We start from the raw sequence: 15944 nt of genomic DNA, 5'->3' as shown, positions 1-15944 counted from the left end.
AATACCCACCCTACCTCCTATGCACCCACCACCAGCACCCAAACCCCCACCCTGCCCCTATGCACCTGCCCCCAGTACCCCAAACCCTCACCCTGCCCCCTATGCACCCTGCCCCCCAGCACCCCACTCCCCTTTCAGAGCCGGGGAGAGAACACCCACCCTGCCCCTATGCACCCCACCCCCTGCACCCCAAATCTCTATCCTCCAGACCTGCTCCCTGAACCTCCAAACACCCACCCTGCCCTCATGCACCCCAAATCCCTACCCCCCCAGACCTTCTCCACTGGATTGGGGGCCCCCAGGCTGTGCCCCACAGATGGTCAGGTCCACCCCTCCCAGAGATGGGGTCACCCCCCTCACCCTCTTGCTGCCCAGGAAATGGGTTCCCCCTTCCTCATCCCCCAGATGCCCTCTTCATCAGCCCCACAGAAGATGGCTCCCCTGATTCCCACACACATCCAGTCCCTTCCCCCCAGTTGATCCCCCCAAGATCTGGGGTGACCCCCTCCCCCCACAGCCCATTCCCTGTGGCTGGGGGGGGGAGGGTGTCTGTGCTGGAGGAGTTGTCCATCTGTCTGTCTGTGGTGTGTTCCTCCCCCGGGGAAGGACATTCCAGCCTTGCCTCCGGCCCACCCCCCTACAGCACCACAAGCACCCCATTGTTCTCCTGCCCCTCAGGGAGCAACCACAGCCGCTCACTCCCCTCCCAGAGCCGGGGAGAGAACCCAGGAGTCCTGGCTCCCAGCCCCCCTGCTCAAACCCACCAGCTCCCCTTCCAGAGCCGGGAGAGAACCCAGGAGTCCTGGTTCCCAGCCCCCCTACTCTCACCAACCAGATCCCCCTCCCCTCCCAGAGCCGGGGAGAGAACCCAGGAGTCCTGGCTCCCAGCCCCCCTGCTCTGACCCACCAGCCCCCACTCCCCTCCCTGAGCCGGGAGAGAACCCAGGAGTCCCGGCTCCCTGTAGAAATGACACACACACACACACACAGCGATTAGTAACCAACTCTTTCTACGCTCACTCTGCATACATGATATTTGCACAAGGCAGCAGGCTAGAAAATCCCTGCTCACAACCCAAGCGTGTTGGAGACTGGCCGCCTCTGAGTCAGCGCCGTACGAATGGTTAGTAATGGAGCATGTTCCCTGTGTAGATAAATAGACCTTTGATCATATAATAACCCAAGGTGCACGGGGCACGTTGAGCAGATACGGGAGGAAAATATTCTGCCCCCTGCTGGAGGGGGATGAGCCCTGCTCTGCGTGTGTGATAGAATCTAGAACCTCAAACGTTCGGCTGCTTGAGTCGGAAATACTCGCACCAAGTAGCTGTTAGGAGGGTGCTTTGTGGAAGGGGAGCAGGGCCTAGTAGGTTAGAGCAGCGGAGGGGGCTGGGCATCAGGACTCCTGGGTTCTCTTCTCTGCCACTGTGTGACCTTGGTCGAGTCCCTTCACCTCTCCGTGCCTCAGGTTGCCCCGTGTGAAGTGGGGATAAGGTTAGGGACTCAGTTTACGGGGGTTGGGTTGAGGAGGTTAATCAGGGTTATTAAAGTGCTAATCAAGTGGAAGGTGCTGGCTAAGGGTCAGTGCTGAGGGTTATTACATGGCCTCTTTTCTCTTGGCTTCTCTAGTGTTTTGGCCAGCCACCTTTTGTGCCTTGTATTGAGTCACCTAGAACCTCTCCCCCAAACCTGAAGCAGATTTTTTTACAGATGCCCTGTTCTGCACCTTCTGTCTGCACATAATGCATGTTAGTCCTGAGTCCTCATCTGAAAAAAACAGATGAGCAACGTGTCTTGGTAGCTTGAGAGCCACAGGCAAGGGAGTTAATAGGATGTAGGGTGATATAGAACTGTCCATTGGCTGACACCAAACCTCCCATTGGGAAGTATAGAGGGGCAGGCCAGCAATGAAGAGTCCCCCTGAAGTGAGTTCTGTGATCTAGAACCCCAAACAGGATAGGACGTAGGACCATGTCTTTGTCAACACGGTGCATCCACTTGGAGTGAATGGTGTAGCCAAGAACACCAGCTAGGATCACGCACCGTAACTGCTACCGCCACAGGGAATCCAACTGGCCAATTTAGAAAGGGACATCTGGGTATCCTCACACATCCAGTATCCTAACCTAGGACACTCAATTGGCTCACATGAAACTCATTTGGCTAATCAGCACCATCCAGTTTGTCAAGCCATCGTGAGAAGGGTTGGATAACCAGGTAGGATAACCTAGAACCCTAGTTTGTTCAATATGGAGTATCCAGTTGAATAGAGTTGGCCAACCTAGATTATGCAGCAGGATAACAGGGAACTCCTGTTTGGTCAATACTGCATATCCCAGAGGTGGCAAACTATGCCCCGCGGGCCACATCCGGCCCCAGGGACCCTCCTGCCCAGCCCCTAAGCTCCTGGCTGGGGAGGCTAGTCCCCGGCCCCTCCCCTGCTGTCCCCCTCCCCCGCAGCCTGAGCTCTCTGCACCACCGGCACAATGCTCCGTGCAGCCGGGCTGCAGAGACGTGGCCTGACCCGGTGCTCTGTGCTGGGCGGTGGCATGGCTGGCTCCAGCCGGGCGGTGCGGCTGCCTGTCCTGGTGCTCTGGGCAGCACGGCTGTAGTGCCGCAGGCATCGGTGCCCCAGGCAGCGTGGTAAGGGGGCAGGGAACGGGGGGTTAGATAGAGGGCAGGAGCGTTCAGGGTGGTGGTCAGGGGGCGGAGGTGTGAATAGGGGTAAGAGCAGTCAGAGGTCAGAGAACAAGGGGGCTGAATAGAGGCAGTGGTCCCGGGGAGCAATCAAGAAGGAAGGGGGGTTGGATGGGGTGGCGGGGGGCACTCAGGGGCAGGGATTTCTGGGGCAATCAGGGCACAGGGATCAGGGGGAGTTGGATGGGACAGGGGTCCTATGGGGGCTGTCAGGGGACAGGGAACGGGGGGGGTTGGATGGGGCTGGAGTCCTGGGGGGGCTGTCAGGGGGAGAGAAGCAGAGGGAATTGGATAGGGGGTTGGGGCCAGGACACGCCTGGCTGTTTGAGGAGGCACAGCCTCCACTAACCAGCCCTCCATACAATTTCGGAAACTCGATGTGGCCAAAAAGTTTGCCCGCCCCTGGCATATCGAGTAGTATAAAGCTGGCCAATATAGATCACTCAGTGGGATAATCTAGAACCTTAGTCCAGTCAATATGGAGTATACAGATGGTTACAGTTAGCCAACAGCTTGTGCAGTAAGAGAACCTAGCACCCCGTGGGCAGCTACTACAGTTACCCAGTTAGATAGGATTGGGTAACCTAGAACAGCCCATGGCCGGACCCTTGCTTGTTCAACGTGCAGCATTAAACCTCGGAGGCTGAGTACCTAGAATGGCTCTGTTGACCCACCTAGAACATCAATTGGGCAATTGAGAGAGGAAGGGTTTGGAGACCTGGAACTTGCCGTGGCGTATCAGCAAATCCTCTGGACAGACTCTCTAGCTGAGTGACCTAGAACATCTTGTTAAGTGACCTTGCAGCTAGTTATCCAAAGACTCCTCTCATTGGCACCTCAGTACCAGCTGGTCTGGCTGCTTCCTTTGTTTGGTGCTGGTGTCTTGTGTCCACTCACCCCACCCTGACCCCTCTTCCTCTCCACCCCCTAGAACCTCCAGAACCAGCCCCCAGGGTCTCAGCTTTTTTTGAAGAGCGATAGGAAGCTGGTGCCATTGGGGGCGCTGTTCCCGCGCCGAAAGAAAGGCGAGGTCTTGGCCTGCGCCGGGGTCCTGGAGAGAGCCAGGGGGGATGTGGGGATCCCTTCTTGCTGCCACTGGAGCTTCAGCTGCTGCTTGATAATGAACTCCATGTCGTCCTGTGGGGAGAAATGGGGGCACAGAAGTGAACATAGCCACAGGCTGGGCAGGGGACCCAGGAGTCCGAGTCACAGTCCCGGAGACGGTAGCAGCTGGGAATGGGACTCAGGGTCACCGTGCTGGGGGCTCTACCCGGCGGGGTGGGACCCAGGAGTCCGGGTCACCGTGCTGGGGGCTTTACCTGCTGGGGCCGGGACCCAGGAGTCCGGGTCACTGTGCTGGGGGCTTTACCTGCCGGGGCCGGGACCCAGGAGTCCGGGTCACTGTGCTGGGGGCTCTACCCACCGGGGATGGGACCCAGGAGCCGGGTCACCGTGCTGGGGGCTCTACCCACCGGGGATGGGACCCAGGAGTCTGGGTCACTGTGCTGGGGGCTCTACCCGCCGGGGTGGGACCCAGGAGTCCGGGTCACTGTGCTCGGGGCTCTATCCACTGGGGACGGGACCCAGGAGTCATGGTGAATTTAGCCACTGAGGTAGGAACCCAGGAGTCCAGGATACTATTTTGGGCCTCTACCAGCTAGGAATGGGACTCAGGAGTCCTGGGGGGAACCTTCCTGCCCCCCCGCCCCAAGTCGTTACCCACCTGCCAGTCCTCCAGCTCCTGGCACAGCGCCATCTTCTGGCGGATGGCGGCCAGCAGCTGTTGGCTCATGGAGTCCCGCTCCAGAGAGACCTGGGCCAGCTCCAGCTCCATTTGGCCCTTCCTGCGGTGGGGGGGCCACAGGGGTAAGATCCAGCCCCCAGCCCTGCTCCCCTCCCCCCCAGTAGCCCCCCCAGCCCCATTTCCCCCATCCCCTATCAGCCCCCCTCCAGCCCAGCCTGCCCCGTTCCCCTCTCCTTCCTGCCCCATCTCCCCAATCCCCCAATCAGCCCCCTCTAGCCCCATCTCCCCTGCTCCCCGCGATCAGCCCCCCTCCAGCCCAGCCTGCCCCATTCCCCTCTCCTCTCCAGCCCCTTCCTGCCCCATCTCCCTGTCCCCCAATCAGCCCCCTCTAGCCCCATCTCCCCTGCTCCCCCCGATCAGCCCCCTCCAGCCCAGCCTGCCCCATTCCCCTCTCCCCTCCAGCCTCTTCCTGCCCCATCTCCCCCTCCCCCCATCTCCTCCGCTCCCCCCCATCAGCCCCCCTCCAGCCCAGGCTGCCCCGTTTCCCTCTCCCCTCCAGCCTCTTCTTGCCCCATCTCTCCTCCCCCCAATCAGCCCCCTCTAGCCCCATCTCCTCCGCTCCCCCCGATCAGCCCCCCTCCAGCCCAGCCTGCCCAGTTCCCCTCCCCCACGATCATTCCTGTCTTGCCCCTCACATCCCCCTGCCCCCCCCCGTTCCCCCCCAGCCCTGTCTCCCTGGATACTGTCAGTTTGGGGGCAGTTCCCACTTGTGGACACAAGGAGTCTCTCTTCCCCAATGGTGCAGGGTGGGGGGAACGGGGCATGGGGCCTTTCCCCTCTAGGGGGCCCCGGCCCTGGGGTCGGGGGGGACTGGCTGGCTTGAGGGAGGGCCGGGGGGGGTGTCTCACCTGATAATGGCTTCGTCCCGATCGGCCACGGCCAGTTTGAGGGTCTCGTCCCGGTCGCTTTCCTGGAAGAGGCGTCTCTGGCTCGCCAGCTCCCCCCGCAGGCTGCCCAGCTGCACGTGCTGCAGGGTCAGCTGGGGACAGAGAGAGCGGGTAGGGCAGGGACAGCACCCCCTGCTGGGGGGCCCCCTGGGGCAAACTGGGAATGTCTTAATGTTTTCTCTGAATACTATGTTGGTGCCTCAGTTTCCCCTATGCAGTTCTTAAGTATCTAGGTGGTGGGATAAGGATGTGTGATTGCTGCAGAGGAAGGGGCCAGTGCACCTAAATGCCTGGCACTCTGTCTCCTAGCAACTGATGGCCTGGGCCCCCCCTCTGCAAAGGTGCCAGCTGAAGGTGTTGGAGACAAGGGATCAGGTGACCTCCTGGCCCAGGAAAGGGGCTGAGCAGAGGAGGGGCTGGAGGGGTGGTTAGTCTGGAGCTGGCTGGGGATGAGGAGTGAAGTGCAGACGTGGGGGTCTGGCTCACTGCCCCCCAGAATGGACCCTGCCGAGGGGTCCGGTTCGCTGTACCTACAAGCTCTGTGTTAGACCCTGTTCCTGTCATCAAATAAACCTCTGTGTTACTGGCTGGCTGAGAGTCACGTCTGACTGCGAAGTGGGGTGCAGGACCCTGTGGCCCCCCCAGGAACCCACTGGAGCAGACTCGCTGTGGGAAGCGCACCGAGGGGCAGAGGATGCTGAATGCTCCAAGGAGAGACCCAGGAGGTGAAGACGTTCAGGGCAAGAAGCTCACACAACTCTGCTCCAAGGGAGAGGAGGCTCCCCAGAGTCCTGACCGGCTTGGTGGGGAGCAGTTCCAGAGCATCACCCAGGGACTCTGTACCAACTCCCATACCTCCCACCCAGGGTCTCGCTTATGGCCTCCCACCCCGGGGAGACACCCCCCCCCATACACTCACCTGGTCATGGAGTTTTTGTATCTCTACCTCTTTCTGTCTCAACAGGTCTTGATCCAGTTGGGTCAGAGCCAAGACCCGTTTAGCACATTCACCCTCCTCTTCCGACCCCCGGGCTGGGGTCTTCGGACCCCCAGGGGCAGCCTCAGAGACGGTCCTGGCCAGGGGCTAACCCAATACAAGAACAGCAGCTTTGGCACTGAGATGCAGCCTCCTCTGGGGTGCGGCATGGGGCTGTTTAGACAGGGACCCCCTTACCCAGTGCTCAGAGGGGCAATTTCCAGGTTTCCAAAGGAGCAGGTTTTAGGTTCCCCAATGATGGATGAGTTCTGGATAATTTCTATGGCCCCAAAGAGGGAGGGCTCCATGTCCGTCATCCACTTTGGGGGTTCTAGGTACTTTCTGTATTTGTCAAGAGGGGTTCTAGGTTCCTCGACAATGATTGGGTTCTGGGTGACACAGACACCCCGAAGAGGAGGTTCTTGAGTTCCCATCATCTGGTTTGTTCTAGGTTCCTCAACAACCATTGGGTTCTGGGTGACTATGACACCCCCAAAGAGAAAGTTCTTGGTTTCCCAAATTGGGTTTGTTCTAGGTTTCTCAGCATGGGGTGGGTTTCTGGGTAGTGGCTAGGCTCACCAAGAGAGTGGGTTCTAGGTTTCCCAACAGAAGACTCATGCCGGTTTAATGGAGGGGAACGTACCCCAGCCCATACAAGGATGTTGGGGTCCCCCAAAGAGCCCTTCCGCTCACCTTAGCAAGCCCCCCGTTCTGCTCCAGGCTCCCCTCGCCGCTCTGCTCAATCTCCAACTGCAGGGAGGCGAGCGACGCATCTGAGTCATGGAGACGAATCTCATCCGCCATCTCCCTTACCCGGCGCTGGAGCCACCTGTTGGAGACTCGGAGCTCCTCTGCCTCGGCCCGGAGCTGCTGGGCCTGGAGAGGGACACGATGAATGAAGGGTTAATACAGCCCCCGCCGCCGAGCCTTCCCGCTGTGCGGCGCCCCCTGGCCGTACCTGCAGCTCCTTCTCGTGCACCTCCCGGCGCAGCAGCAGCAGGTTTTCATGCAGCGTCTCCACCAGCCCCTGCATGGCCTCGGTCTCCTCCCGCAGCTGCCGGGTCTGACGCTCCAGCTCCTGCTTCCGTTCCTGCAGCATCAGGTTCTGGGGAGCAAGAGATGGGTCAGAGCCGGTGACCCCTGGAGGAGAAAGGCCCCGTTCCCCCCTGCCCCCTGAGCCAGCCAATCCCCACCCTGGGGCCGGACTAGAGCAAGCGCCCCCTGGAGGGGAGAGGCCCTGTTCTCCCCTGCCCCCTGAGCCAGCCAATCCCCGCCCTGGGGCCAGACCGGAGCCAGCGCCCCCTGGAGGGGAAAGGCCCTGTTCCCCCCTGCCCCCTGAGCCAGCCAATCCCCGCCCTGGGGCCAGACCGGAGCCAGCGCCCCCTGGAGGGAAGAACCCGGGTCCCATTCTCCCCTATCCCATGCCCCCAAGCCAGCCAATCCCCACCCTGGGGCCGGACCAGAGCCAGCGCCCCCTGGAGGGGAAAGGCCCTGTTCCCCCCTGCCCCCTGAGCCAGCCAATCCCTGCCCTGGGGCCGGACTAGAGCCAGCGCCCCCTGGAGGGGAGAGGCCCCGTTCCCCCCTGCCCCCTGAGCCAGCCAATCCCCGCCCTGGGGCCGGACCAGAGCCCACGCCCCCTGGAGGGGAAAGGCCTTGTTCCCCCCTGCCCCCTGAGCCAGCCAATCCCTGCCCTGGGGCCGGACTAGAGCCAGCGCCCCCTGGAGGGCAAAGGCCTTGTTCCCCCCTGCCCCCTGCGCCAGCCAATCCCTGCCCTGGGGCCGGACTAGAGCCAGCGCCCCCTGGACGGGAGAGGCCCTGGGTCCTTCCCCTCCCCTGAGCAAGCCAGACCCTGCCCCAGGGCGGGACCAGAGCCAGCGCCCCCTGGAGGGGAGGGTGCATATCTCACCTCGGCCTGCAGGCTCTGGGTCCGGGCCGCGTGCTCGGCGCTGCTCATCCCCAGGGTGCGATTCTCAACCCGCAAGGCCATCAGCTCGTCCTGCAGCCGCTGCTCCAGCTGGAAGGCCTGGGGTGGGGGGCAGATAGACAGACAGATGGACAAGGGGGGGAGTGAGCTGGGGACACAGCATCAGGGACCTGCCTGCACTGCGAGCTGGGAGGGATACGGGGGGGCTCCCTGGGACCCGGCACTGGCCCTTTAAACCCACCCACTCAGGAAATTCACCCCCTGCCCCCCCAACTCCTCCCTCCCAGGATCCTGAGCCGCTTAAGGGATTTCAGCCCAATAGGATCATGGGATATGGAAGGGATGTCCGGGCAGCCAGTACTACCCACTCCTCCCCTCCCCTCTCAGAGAACCCAGGCGTCCTGGCTCCCAGCCCCACCCCCCCACTCTAACCACTAGGCCCCCCTCCCCTCCCAGAGAACCCAGGCATCCTGGCTCCCAGCCCCGCCCCCCCACACTCTGACCACTAGCCTCCCTCCCCTCCCAAGGAACCCAGGTGTCCGGGCTGACCTGGCTCAGCTGCTCGGCCAGGCGCTGGTTCTGCTCCGACAGCTCCTGTGCCACCTGGGAGCTCTCCCGGCTGGTGTCCTGCTGCTCCAGCCGCTGGTGGCCCAGCTGGGCTCGCAGGGCTGCCAGGTCCCCCTCCAGCTCTGCCACCCGCGTCTCCCACTCGGCCACCCCCGACTCCAGCCGCCGGCGCAGCTCATACTTCTCCTGCTCCAGCCTCTGGGAGGTGGGGGGGAGCGGAGTGAAAACAGCCCTGGGCATCCCCCCCAGCCCCAGAGGAGAACTGCCCCATTCCCCTTTCCCTGCCCCCCGAGCCAGCCAATCCCCCCCAGACCGTATCGGGGCCAGTGCCCAAGAGAGGGGAACCGCCCTATGCCCCATCCCTGCCCCCCGAGCCAGCCAATCCCCCCCAGACCGTATCGGGGCCAGTGCCCAAAAGAGGGGAACCGCCCCATGCCCCATTCCTGCCCCCCTGAGCCAGCCAGTGCCCCCCAGACTGGACTGGGGCCAGTGCCCAAGAGAGGGGAACCGCCCCATGCCCCGTTCCCTGCCCCCCTGAGCCAGCCAGTGCCCCCAGACTGGACTGGGGCCAGTGCCCAAGAGAGGGGAACCGCCCCATGCCCCGTTCCCTGCCCCCCTGAGCCAGCCAGTGCCCCCAGACTGGACTGGGGCCAGTGCCCAAGAGAGGGGAACCGCCCCATGCCCCGTTCCCTGTCCCCCCTGAGCCAGTCAGTGCCCCCAGACTGGACTGGGGCCAGCGCCCAAGAGAGGGGAACCACCCCATGCCCCGTTCCCTGCCCCCCCCCCGAGCCAGCCAGTCCAAGCCCTGGGGGTGGCTGCCCAGGCCTGGGGTCACCCCGGGCTCAGTACTGGCTGCGCCCCTGGGTGGTGCTGCCGGCTGGACCAGTCAGACCGGGTGCCAGGGGGCGTCAGCCCCAGCCGGGCAAGGAGGGGGGGTAATTATGGGGCAGAGGGAGAATGAGAGCAGGGGAGCGAAACAGAGCAAAGGAGGGCGGGAGGGTGAGTCATGGGTGGGGGAGAAAGTCCCAGGGACCAGCCCCTACTCCGAGCCAGAGAGAGTGTGTGGTGATACCAGGTTGGGGTGGGGCTGGGAGCCCGGACGCCTAAATTCTGTGCCCAGCTCAGGGACGGAAGTGGGGCCTGGTGGGTTAGAGCAGGGGGGGCTGGGAGCCCGGACTCCTGGGTTCTCTCCCGGCTCTGGGAAAGGTGTGGGGGCAGGTTGGTTGGAGCACTGGAGGGCTGGGAGCCAGGACTCCTGGGTTCTCTCCTGGCTCTGGGAGGGGTGTGGAGGCTGGTTGGTTATTGCAGAGAGGGGCTGGGAGCCCGAACTCCTGGGTTCTCTCCCCAGCTCTGGGAAGGGAGTGGGGTCTGGTGGGTTAGAACAAGGGAGGCTGGGAGCCCGGACTCCTGGGTTCTCCTGGCTCTGGGAGAGGAGTGGCGGCTGGTGGTTAGAGCAGGGGGGGGCTGAGAGCCAGGACTCCTGGGTTCTCCCGGCTCTGGGAGGGGAGTGGGGATACCGGGCGGGGGGGGGCTCGGGGCTCTCACCTCCAGGGCGGCCGTGTGGTCCCGGGCCAGCGCCTGGCTGCGCCCCCGCAGCTCCTCGTTCTGCTCCAGCAGCATCTTGCCCAGCTCGGCGGCCAGCAGCAGGTCCTGCTCCCGGCGCTGCAGCAGCACCCCCAGCTCCTCGGGGGCGGGGTCCCCGGCGCCCCCCCGCCGCTCCGTGGGGAAGGGGTAGAACCCCTCGCCCAGCGCGGGGGGCGTCGGCGGGGGGGCTGCCATGGCTGGGGGCCCGGACGCCTGGGTTCTCTGCACCCCGAGGGGGAGGGAGAGGAGGGGCCGGACGCCTGGCTTCTACCTGCCCAAAGAGGGAGGGGGCGGGTTTCTGCCCCCTCGGAGGGGGAGGGCAGGACTCCTGGGTTCTGTCCCCCCTGGATCGGAGCAGCAGGTGCCCTGGGCTCAGTTCCTGTTTATTTCCTGGTTCCTACCCCCGCCCCAAAGGGGCCGGCACAGGTGAGCGACACCTGCCACCCCTCCTCCGGCCCTGCCCCATCCCTCCTTCCTCCCCTCCTCCCCCGGCCCTGCCCCATCCCTCCTTCCACTCCTCCGCCAGCCCTGCCCATTCCCTCCTTCCTCCCCCGGGCCTGCTCCCATCCCTCCTTCCACTCCTCCTCCGGCCCTGCCCCATCCCTCCTTCCACTCCTCCGCCAGCCCTGCCCCATTCCCTCCTTCCTCCCCTCCTCCTCCGGCCCTGCCCCATCCCTCCTTCCTCCCCTCCTCCCCCGGCCCTGCCCCATCCCTCCTTCCACTCCTCCGCCAGCCCTGCCCCATTCCCTCCTTCCTCCCCCGGGCCTGCTCCCATCCCTCCTTCCACTCCTCCTCCGGCCCTGCCCCATCCCTCCTTCCACTCCTCCGCCAGCCCTGCCCCATTCCCTCCTTCCTCCCCTCCTCCTCCGGCCCTGCCCCATCCCTCCTTCCACTCCTCCGCCAGCCCTGCCCCATCCCTCCTTCCTCCCCCAGCCCAGCCCCATTCCCTCCTTCCTCCCCTCCTCCCCCGGCCCTGCCCCACCCCATCCCTCCTTCCTCCCCTCCTCCTCCGGCCCTGCCCCATCCCTCCTTCCTCCCCCGGCCCTGCCCCATCCCTCCTTCCTCCCTTCCTCCCCCGGCCCTGCCCCATCCCTCCTTCCTCCCCTCCTCCTCTGGCCCTGCCCCATTCCCTCCTTCCACTCCTCCCCCGGCCCTGCCCCATCCCTCCTTCCACTCCTCCTCTGGCCCTGCCCCATCCCTCCTTCCACTCCTCCGCCAGCCCTGCTCCCATCCCTCCTTCCTCCCCTCCTCCTCCGGCCCTGCCCCATTCCCTCCTTCCACTCCTCCCCCGGCCCTGCCCCATCCCTCCTTCCTCCCCCAGCCCTGCCCCATCCCTCCTTCCACTCCTCCTCTGGCCCTGCCCCATCCCTCCTTCCACTCCTCCGCCAGCCCTGCTCCCATCCCTCCTTCCTCCCCTCCTCCTCCGGCCCTGCCCCATTCCCTCCTTCCAGTCCTCCTCCGGCCCTGCCCCATTCCCTCTTCCAGTCCTCCTCCGGCCCTGCCCCATCCCTCCTTCCTCCCCCGGCCCTGCCCCATCCCTCCTTCCTCCCCTCCTCCTCCGGCCCTGCCCCATCCCTCCTTCCACTCCTCCTCCGGCCCTGCCCCATTCCCTCCTTCCACTCCTCTGCCAGCCCTGCTCCCATCCCTCCTTCCTCCCCTCCTCCTCCGGCCCTGCCCCATTCCCTCCTTCCACTCCTCTGCCAGCCCTGCTCCCATCCCTCCTTCCTCCCCTCCTCCTCCGGCCCTGCCCCATTCCCTCCTTCCACTCCTCCTCCGGCCCTGCCCCATCCCTCCTTCCTCCCCTCCTCCCCCGGCCCTGCCCCATCCCTCCTTCCACTCCTCCGCCAGCCCTGCCCCATCCCTCCTTCCTCCTCTCCTCCCCCGGCCCTGCCCCATCCCTCCTTCCACTCCTCCGCCAGCCCTGCCCCATCCCTCCTTCCTCCCCTCCTCCTCCGGCCCTGCCCCATCCCTCCTTCCTCCCCTCCTCCCCCGGCCCTGCCCCATCCCTCCTTCCTCCCCTCCTCCCCCGGCCCTGCCCCATCCCTCCTTCCTCCCCTCCTCCCCCGGCCCTGCCCCATCCCTCCTTCCACTCCTCCGCCAGCCCTGCCCCATCCCTCCTTCCTCCCCTCCTCCCCCGGCCCTGCCCCATCCCTCCTTCCTCCCCTCCTCCCCCTGCCCTGCCCCATCCCTCCTTCCTCCCCTCCGCCAACCCTGCTCCCATCCCTCCTTCCTCCCCTCCTCCCCCGGCCCTGCCCCATCCCTCCCTCCACTCCTCTGCCAGCCCTGCTCCCATCCCTCCTTCCTCCCCTCCTCCCCCAGCCCTGCCCCATCCCTCCTTCCACTCCTCCTCCTCCAGCCCTGCCCCATCCCTCCTTCCTCCCCTCCTCCTCCGGCCCTGCCCCATTCCCTCCTTACACTCCTCCGCCAGCCCTTTTCCCATCCCTCCTTCCTCCCCTCCTCCGCCAGCCCTGCCCCATCCCTCCTTCCACTCCTCCTCCGGCCCTGCCCCATTCCCTCCTTCCTCCCCTCCTCCTCCGGCCCTGCCCCATCCCTCCTTCCTCCCCTCCTCCGGCCCTGCCCCATTCCCTCCTTCCACTCCTCCTCCGGCCCTGCCCCATTCCCTCCTTCCACTCCTCCTCCGGCCCTGCCCCATTCCCTCCTTCCTCCCCTCCTCCCCCGGCCCTGCTCCATCCCTCCTTCCACTCCTCCTCTGGCCCTGCCCCATCCCTCCTTCCTCCCCTCCTCCTCCGGCCCTGTCCCCTTCCCTCCTTCCTCCCCTCTGCCAGCCCTGTCCCCTTCCCTCCTCCGCCGGCCCTGCCCCATCCCTGAAACCCAAAGCCCCAATGCCCCCAGATACCTGCTTCCAGCCCCGAATCCCTGTCCCTTCACCAACAACCCCCAACATGTCCTAAATTCCCTCCATTGCCCTGCCCCAATGAAACCTCCAAATTCCCACACGTGACCTCCCAAATCCCCACCTGCCACCCTGTCAAAATCCCCCCTCGCAGCCCCCTCCCTCAAACCCACAGCCCCAATCCCCCCCGAGACCTGCTCCCAGCCCCCACATATCCTGACCAATCCCCAGGCCCCCAAAGTGCTCGGCCAGGCCCCCCAACACAGCTCCCAGCCCCCCACCTCCCCACCAGTCCCCGACCTGCCTCAGCCCCCTCCCCCGCCCCTCGGTCCTGCCAGCGCCTCCCCCAGCCCATCCCCCATCCATTAGTGGGTCCCCTGGGTGCCCGCCAGCCGCGTCCGGGAAGTGGCTGCATTAGGGGAGCGATCGATGGGAGCCGGCGGGGGGGGGGGCAGGTGTGTGGGGGTGACCCCGAGCTGCTCGGCGCTGTCCTGGGGCCGACCCGTCCCAACGGCATCCCTCGCTTCATACTCCTCCCCCGATACCCCTCCCCCACCCAGGCACCCCTCCCCCTCCTCATACCCCTCCGCCGATACCCCTCCCCCTCCTCATACCCCTCCGCCGATACCCCTCCCCTCCTCATACCCCTCCCCCGATACCCTTCCCCTCCTCATACCCCTCCCTCAATACCCCTCCCCCTCCTCATACCCCTCCGCCGATACCCTTCCCTCTCCTCATACCCCTCCCCCATACTCCTTCCCCAGCCATGCACTCCTCCCCTAATACCCCTCCCCCTCCTCATATCCCTCCCCTAATACTCCTCTCCCACCCATGCACTCCTCCCCCTCCTCATACCCTTCCCACGAGACCCCTCCCCCTCTTCATACCCCTTCCCCGATACCCCTCCCTCACCCATACACCCCTCCCCCTCCTCATAACCCTCCCCTGAAACTCCTCCCCCACTCATGCACCCCTCCCCTTCATACCCCTCCCATGATACCCCTCCTCTTTCTCACATCCCTCCCCCAATACCCCTCTCCCATCCATTCACCCCTCCCCTGATACCCCTCCCCCTCTTCATACCCCTCCTTCACCCATACACCCCTCCCCCTCCTCATAGCCCTCCCCTGATACTCCTCCCCCACCCATGCACCCCCCTCCTCATGCCGCTTCCCCGATACTCCTCCTCCACCCATGCACCCCTCCCCTCCTCACACCCCTCCCCCGATACCCCTCCCACACCTGCAAACCCTCCCCCACCTGTATACCCTTCCCACACCCCTGAACCCCTCCCCCTCCTCACCCCCCTCCCCCACCAGTATACCCCTCCCCCACCCAGACACTCCCTGCCCCCACAGCCAAACTTACCTCCGCCCGGCCCCCGGGCATTGGGGGCGATGGGGTAACTAGCGCAGCTCCCACATCCTGTTGTTCTCCCAGTGTTGCCGAAAGCGGCTGTTGGGCAAACTCGAGACAGGCCCAGCCACAAACCCACAACAACAGGGGGTGGGGGCTGGTGGGTGAGAGCGGGGGGTGGCTGGGAGCCAGGACTCCTGGGTTCTCTCCCTGGCTCTGGGAGGGGAGTAGGGTCTAGTGGTTAGAGCAGGGGGGCTGGGAGCCAGGACTCCTGGGTTCTTTCCCCAGCTCTGCGAGGGGAGTGGGGGCTGGTGGTTAGAGCAGGGGGGCTGGGACCCAGGACTCCTGGGTTCTCTCCCCAGGTTTGGGAGGGGAGTGGGGGCTGGTGGGTTAGAGCTGGGGGGGCTGGGAGCCAGGGACTCCTGGGTTCTCTCCCCGGCTCTGGGAGGGGAGGGGGATCTGGGAGCCAGGACTCCTGGGTTCTCTCCCCGGCTCTGGGAGGGGAGTGGGGGCTGGTGGTTAGAGCAGGGGGGCTGGGAGCCAGGACTCCTGGGTTCTCTCCCCAGCTCTGGGACGGGAGTGGGGGCTGGTGGGTAGAGCAGGGGGGCTGGGAGCCAGGACTCCTGGGTTCTCTCCCCGGCTCTGGCAGGAGAAGGGGTTGTAGTGGGGGGGTTGGTCTCGTTTCCTTTCCCTTGTTCCCATCAGCCTCGGCCTGGAGTATTTTTATCCCCAGGAATCACTTTGGAGCCGCTGGCCCTGAGCTCCCTGCAGCCTCGTGACTCGGGGAAACCTTCTCCTAACACACTGGGGATGGGGCCTGGGGCTGGAGAAGGGGGCTGGGGTGGGGGATGGGAACACAGGGACCCCTCGCCCGGCGCTGGGATATGGCTGGCCCTGGGGTGAGGGGGGCTGGGCACATGGGGCCCCTTGCCCGGTGCTTGGATGCGGCTGGCTCTGGGGTGAGGGGGGCTGGGCGCACGGGGACCCCTCAACCGGCGCTGGGATGTGGCTGGCTCTGGGGGGGGGGGCTGGGCACCCCGGGACCCCTCGCCAGGTGCTGGGACATGGCTGGCTCGTGGCGGGGGGCTGGGCACACGGGGACCCCTCGCCCGGGGCTGGGATGTGGCCGGCCCTGGGGGGGGCTGGGCACACAGGGCTCCTCACCCAGCGCTGGACACAGTCTGGTGGTATCCAGCCCCCTGGGCTCTGGAGAGGAGGAAGGAACTGGATGGCGGGGGGGGTCCCTGGCTTTGATCTGACTGGCCCAGGGTTAATTTCCCAGCAGAAGAGGCTGG

At 65.0% G+C, this 15944-nt stretch overlaps 1 protein-coding gene across 1 annotated transcript; it reads right to left on the bottom strand.

Annotated features, from left to right (window-relative positions):
- Positions 1-985: 985 nt before the first annotated feature.
- Positions 986-10908, bottom strand: BICDL2 (BICD family like cargo adaptor 2). Its single transcript, XM_050952359.1, has 9 exons — positions 10401-10908; positions 8838-9053; positions 8271-8387; positions 7323-7469; positions 7058-7240; positions 6308-6472; positions 5350-5480; positions 4421-4541; positions 986-3834 (listed from the first exon to the last, which is right to left on the bottom strand). Exons 1-9 carry the CDS (start codon positions 10632-10634, stop codon positions 3655-3657), a joined length of 1494 nt encoding a protein of 497 aa, XP_050808316.1. The 5' UTR covers positions 10635-10908; the 3' UTR covers positions 986-3654.
- Between the last annotated feature and the right edge of the window lie 5036 nt (positions 10909-15944).

This window comes from Gopherus flavomarginatus, chromosome 5, assembly GCF_025201925.1.
Source record: "Gopherus flavomarginatus isolate rGopFla2 chromosome 5, rGopFla2.mat.asm, whole genome shotgun sequence".
In the NCBI taxonomy this organism is placed as follows: domain Eukaryota; kingdom Metazoa; phylum Chordata; order Testudines; family Testudinidae; genus Gopherus; species Gopherus flavomarginatus.
Note: the sequence above shows the minus strand (reverse complement) of the source record. Positions and strands in the feature narration are given on the sequence as shown.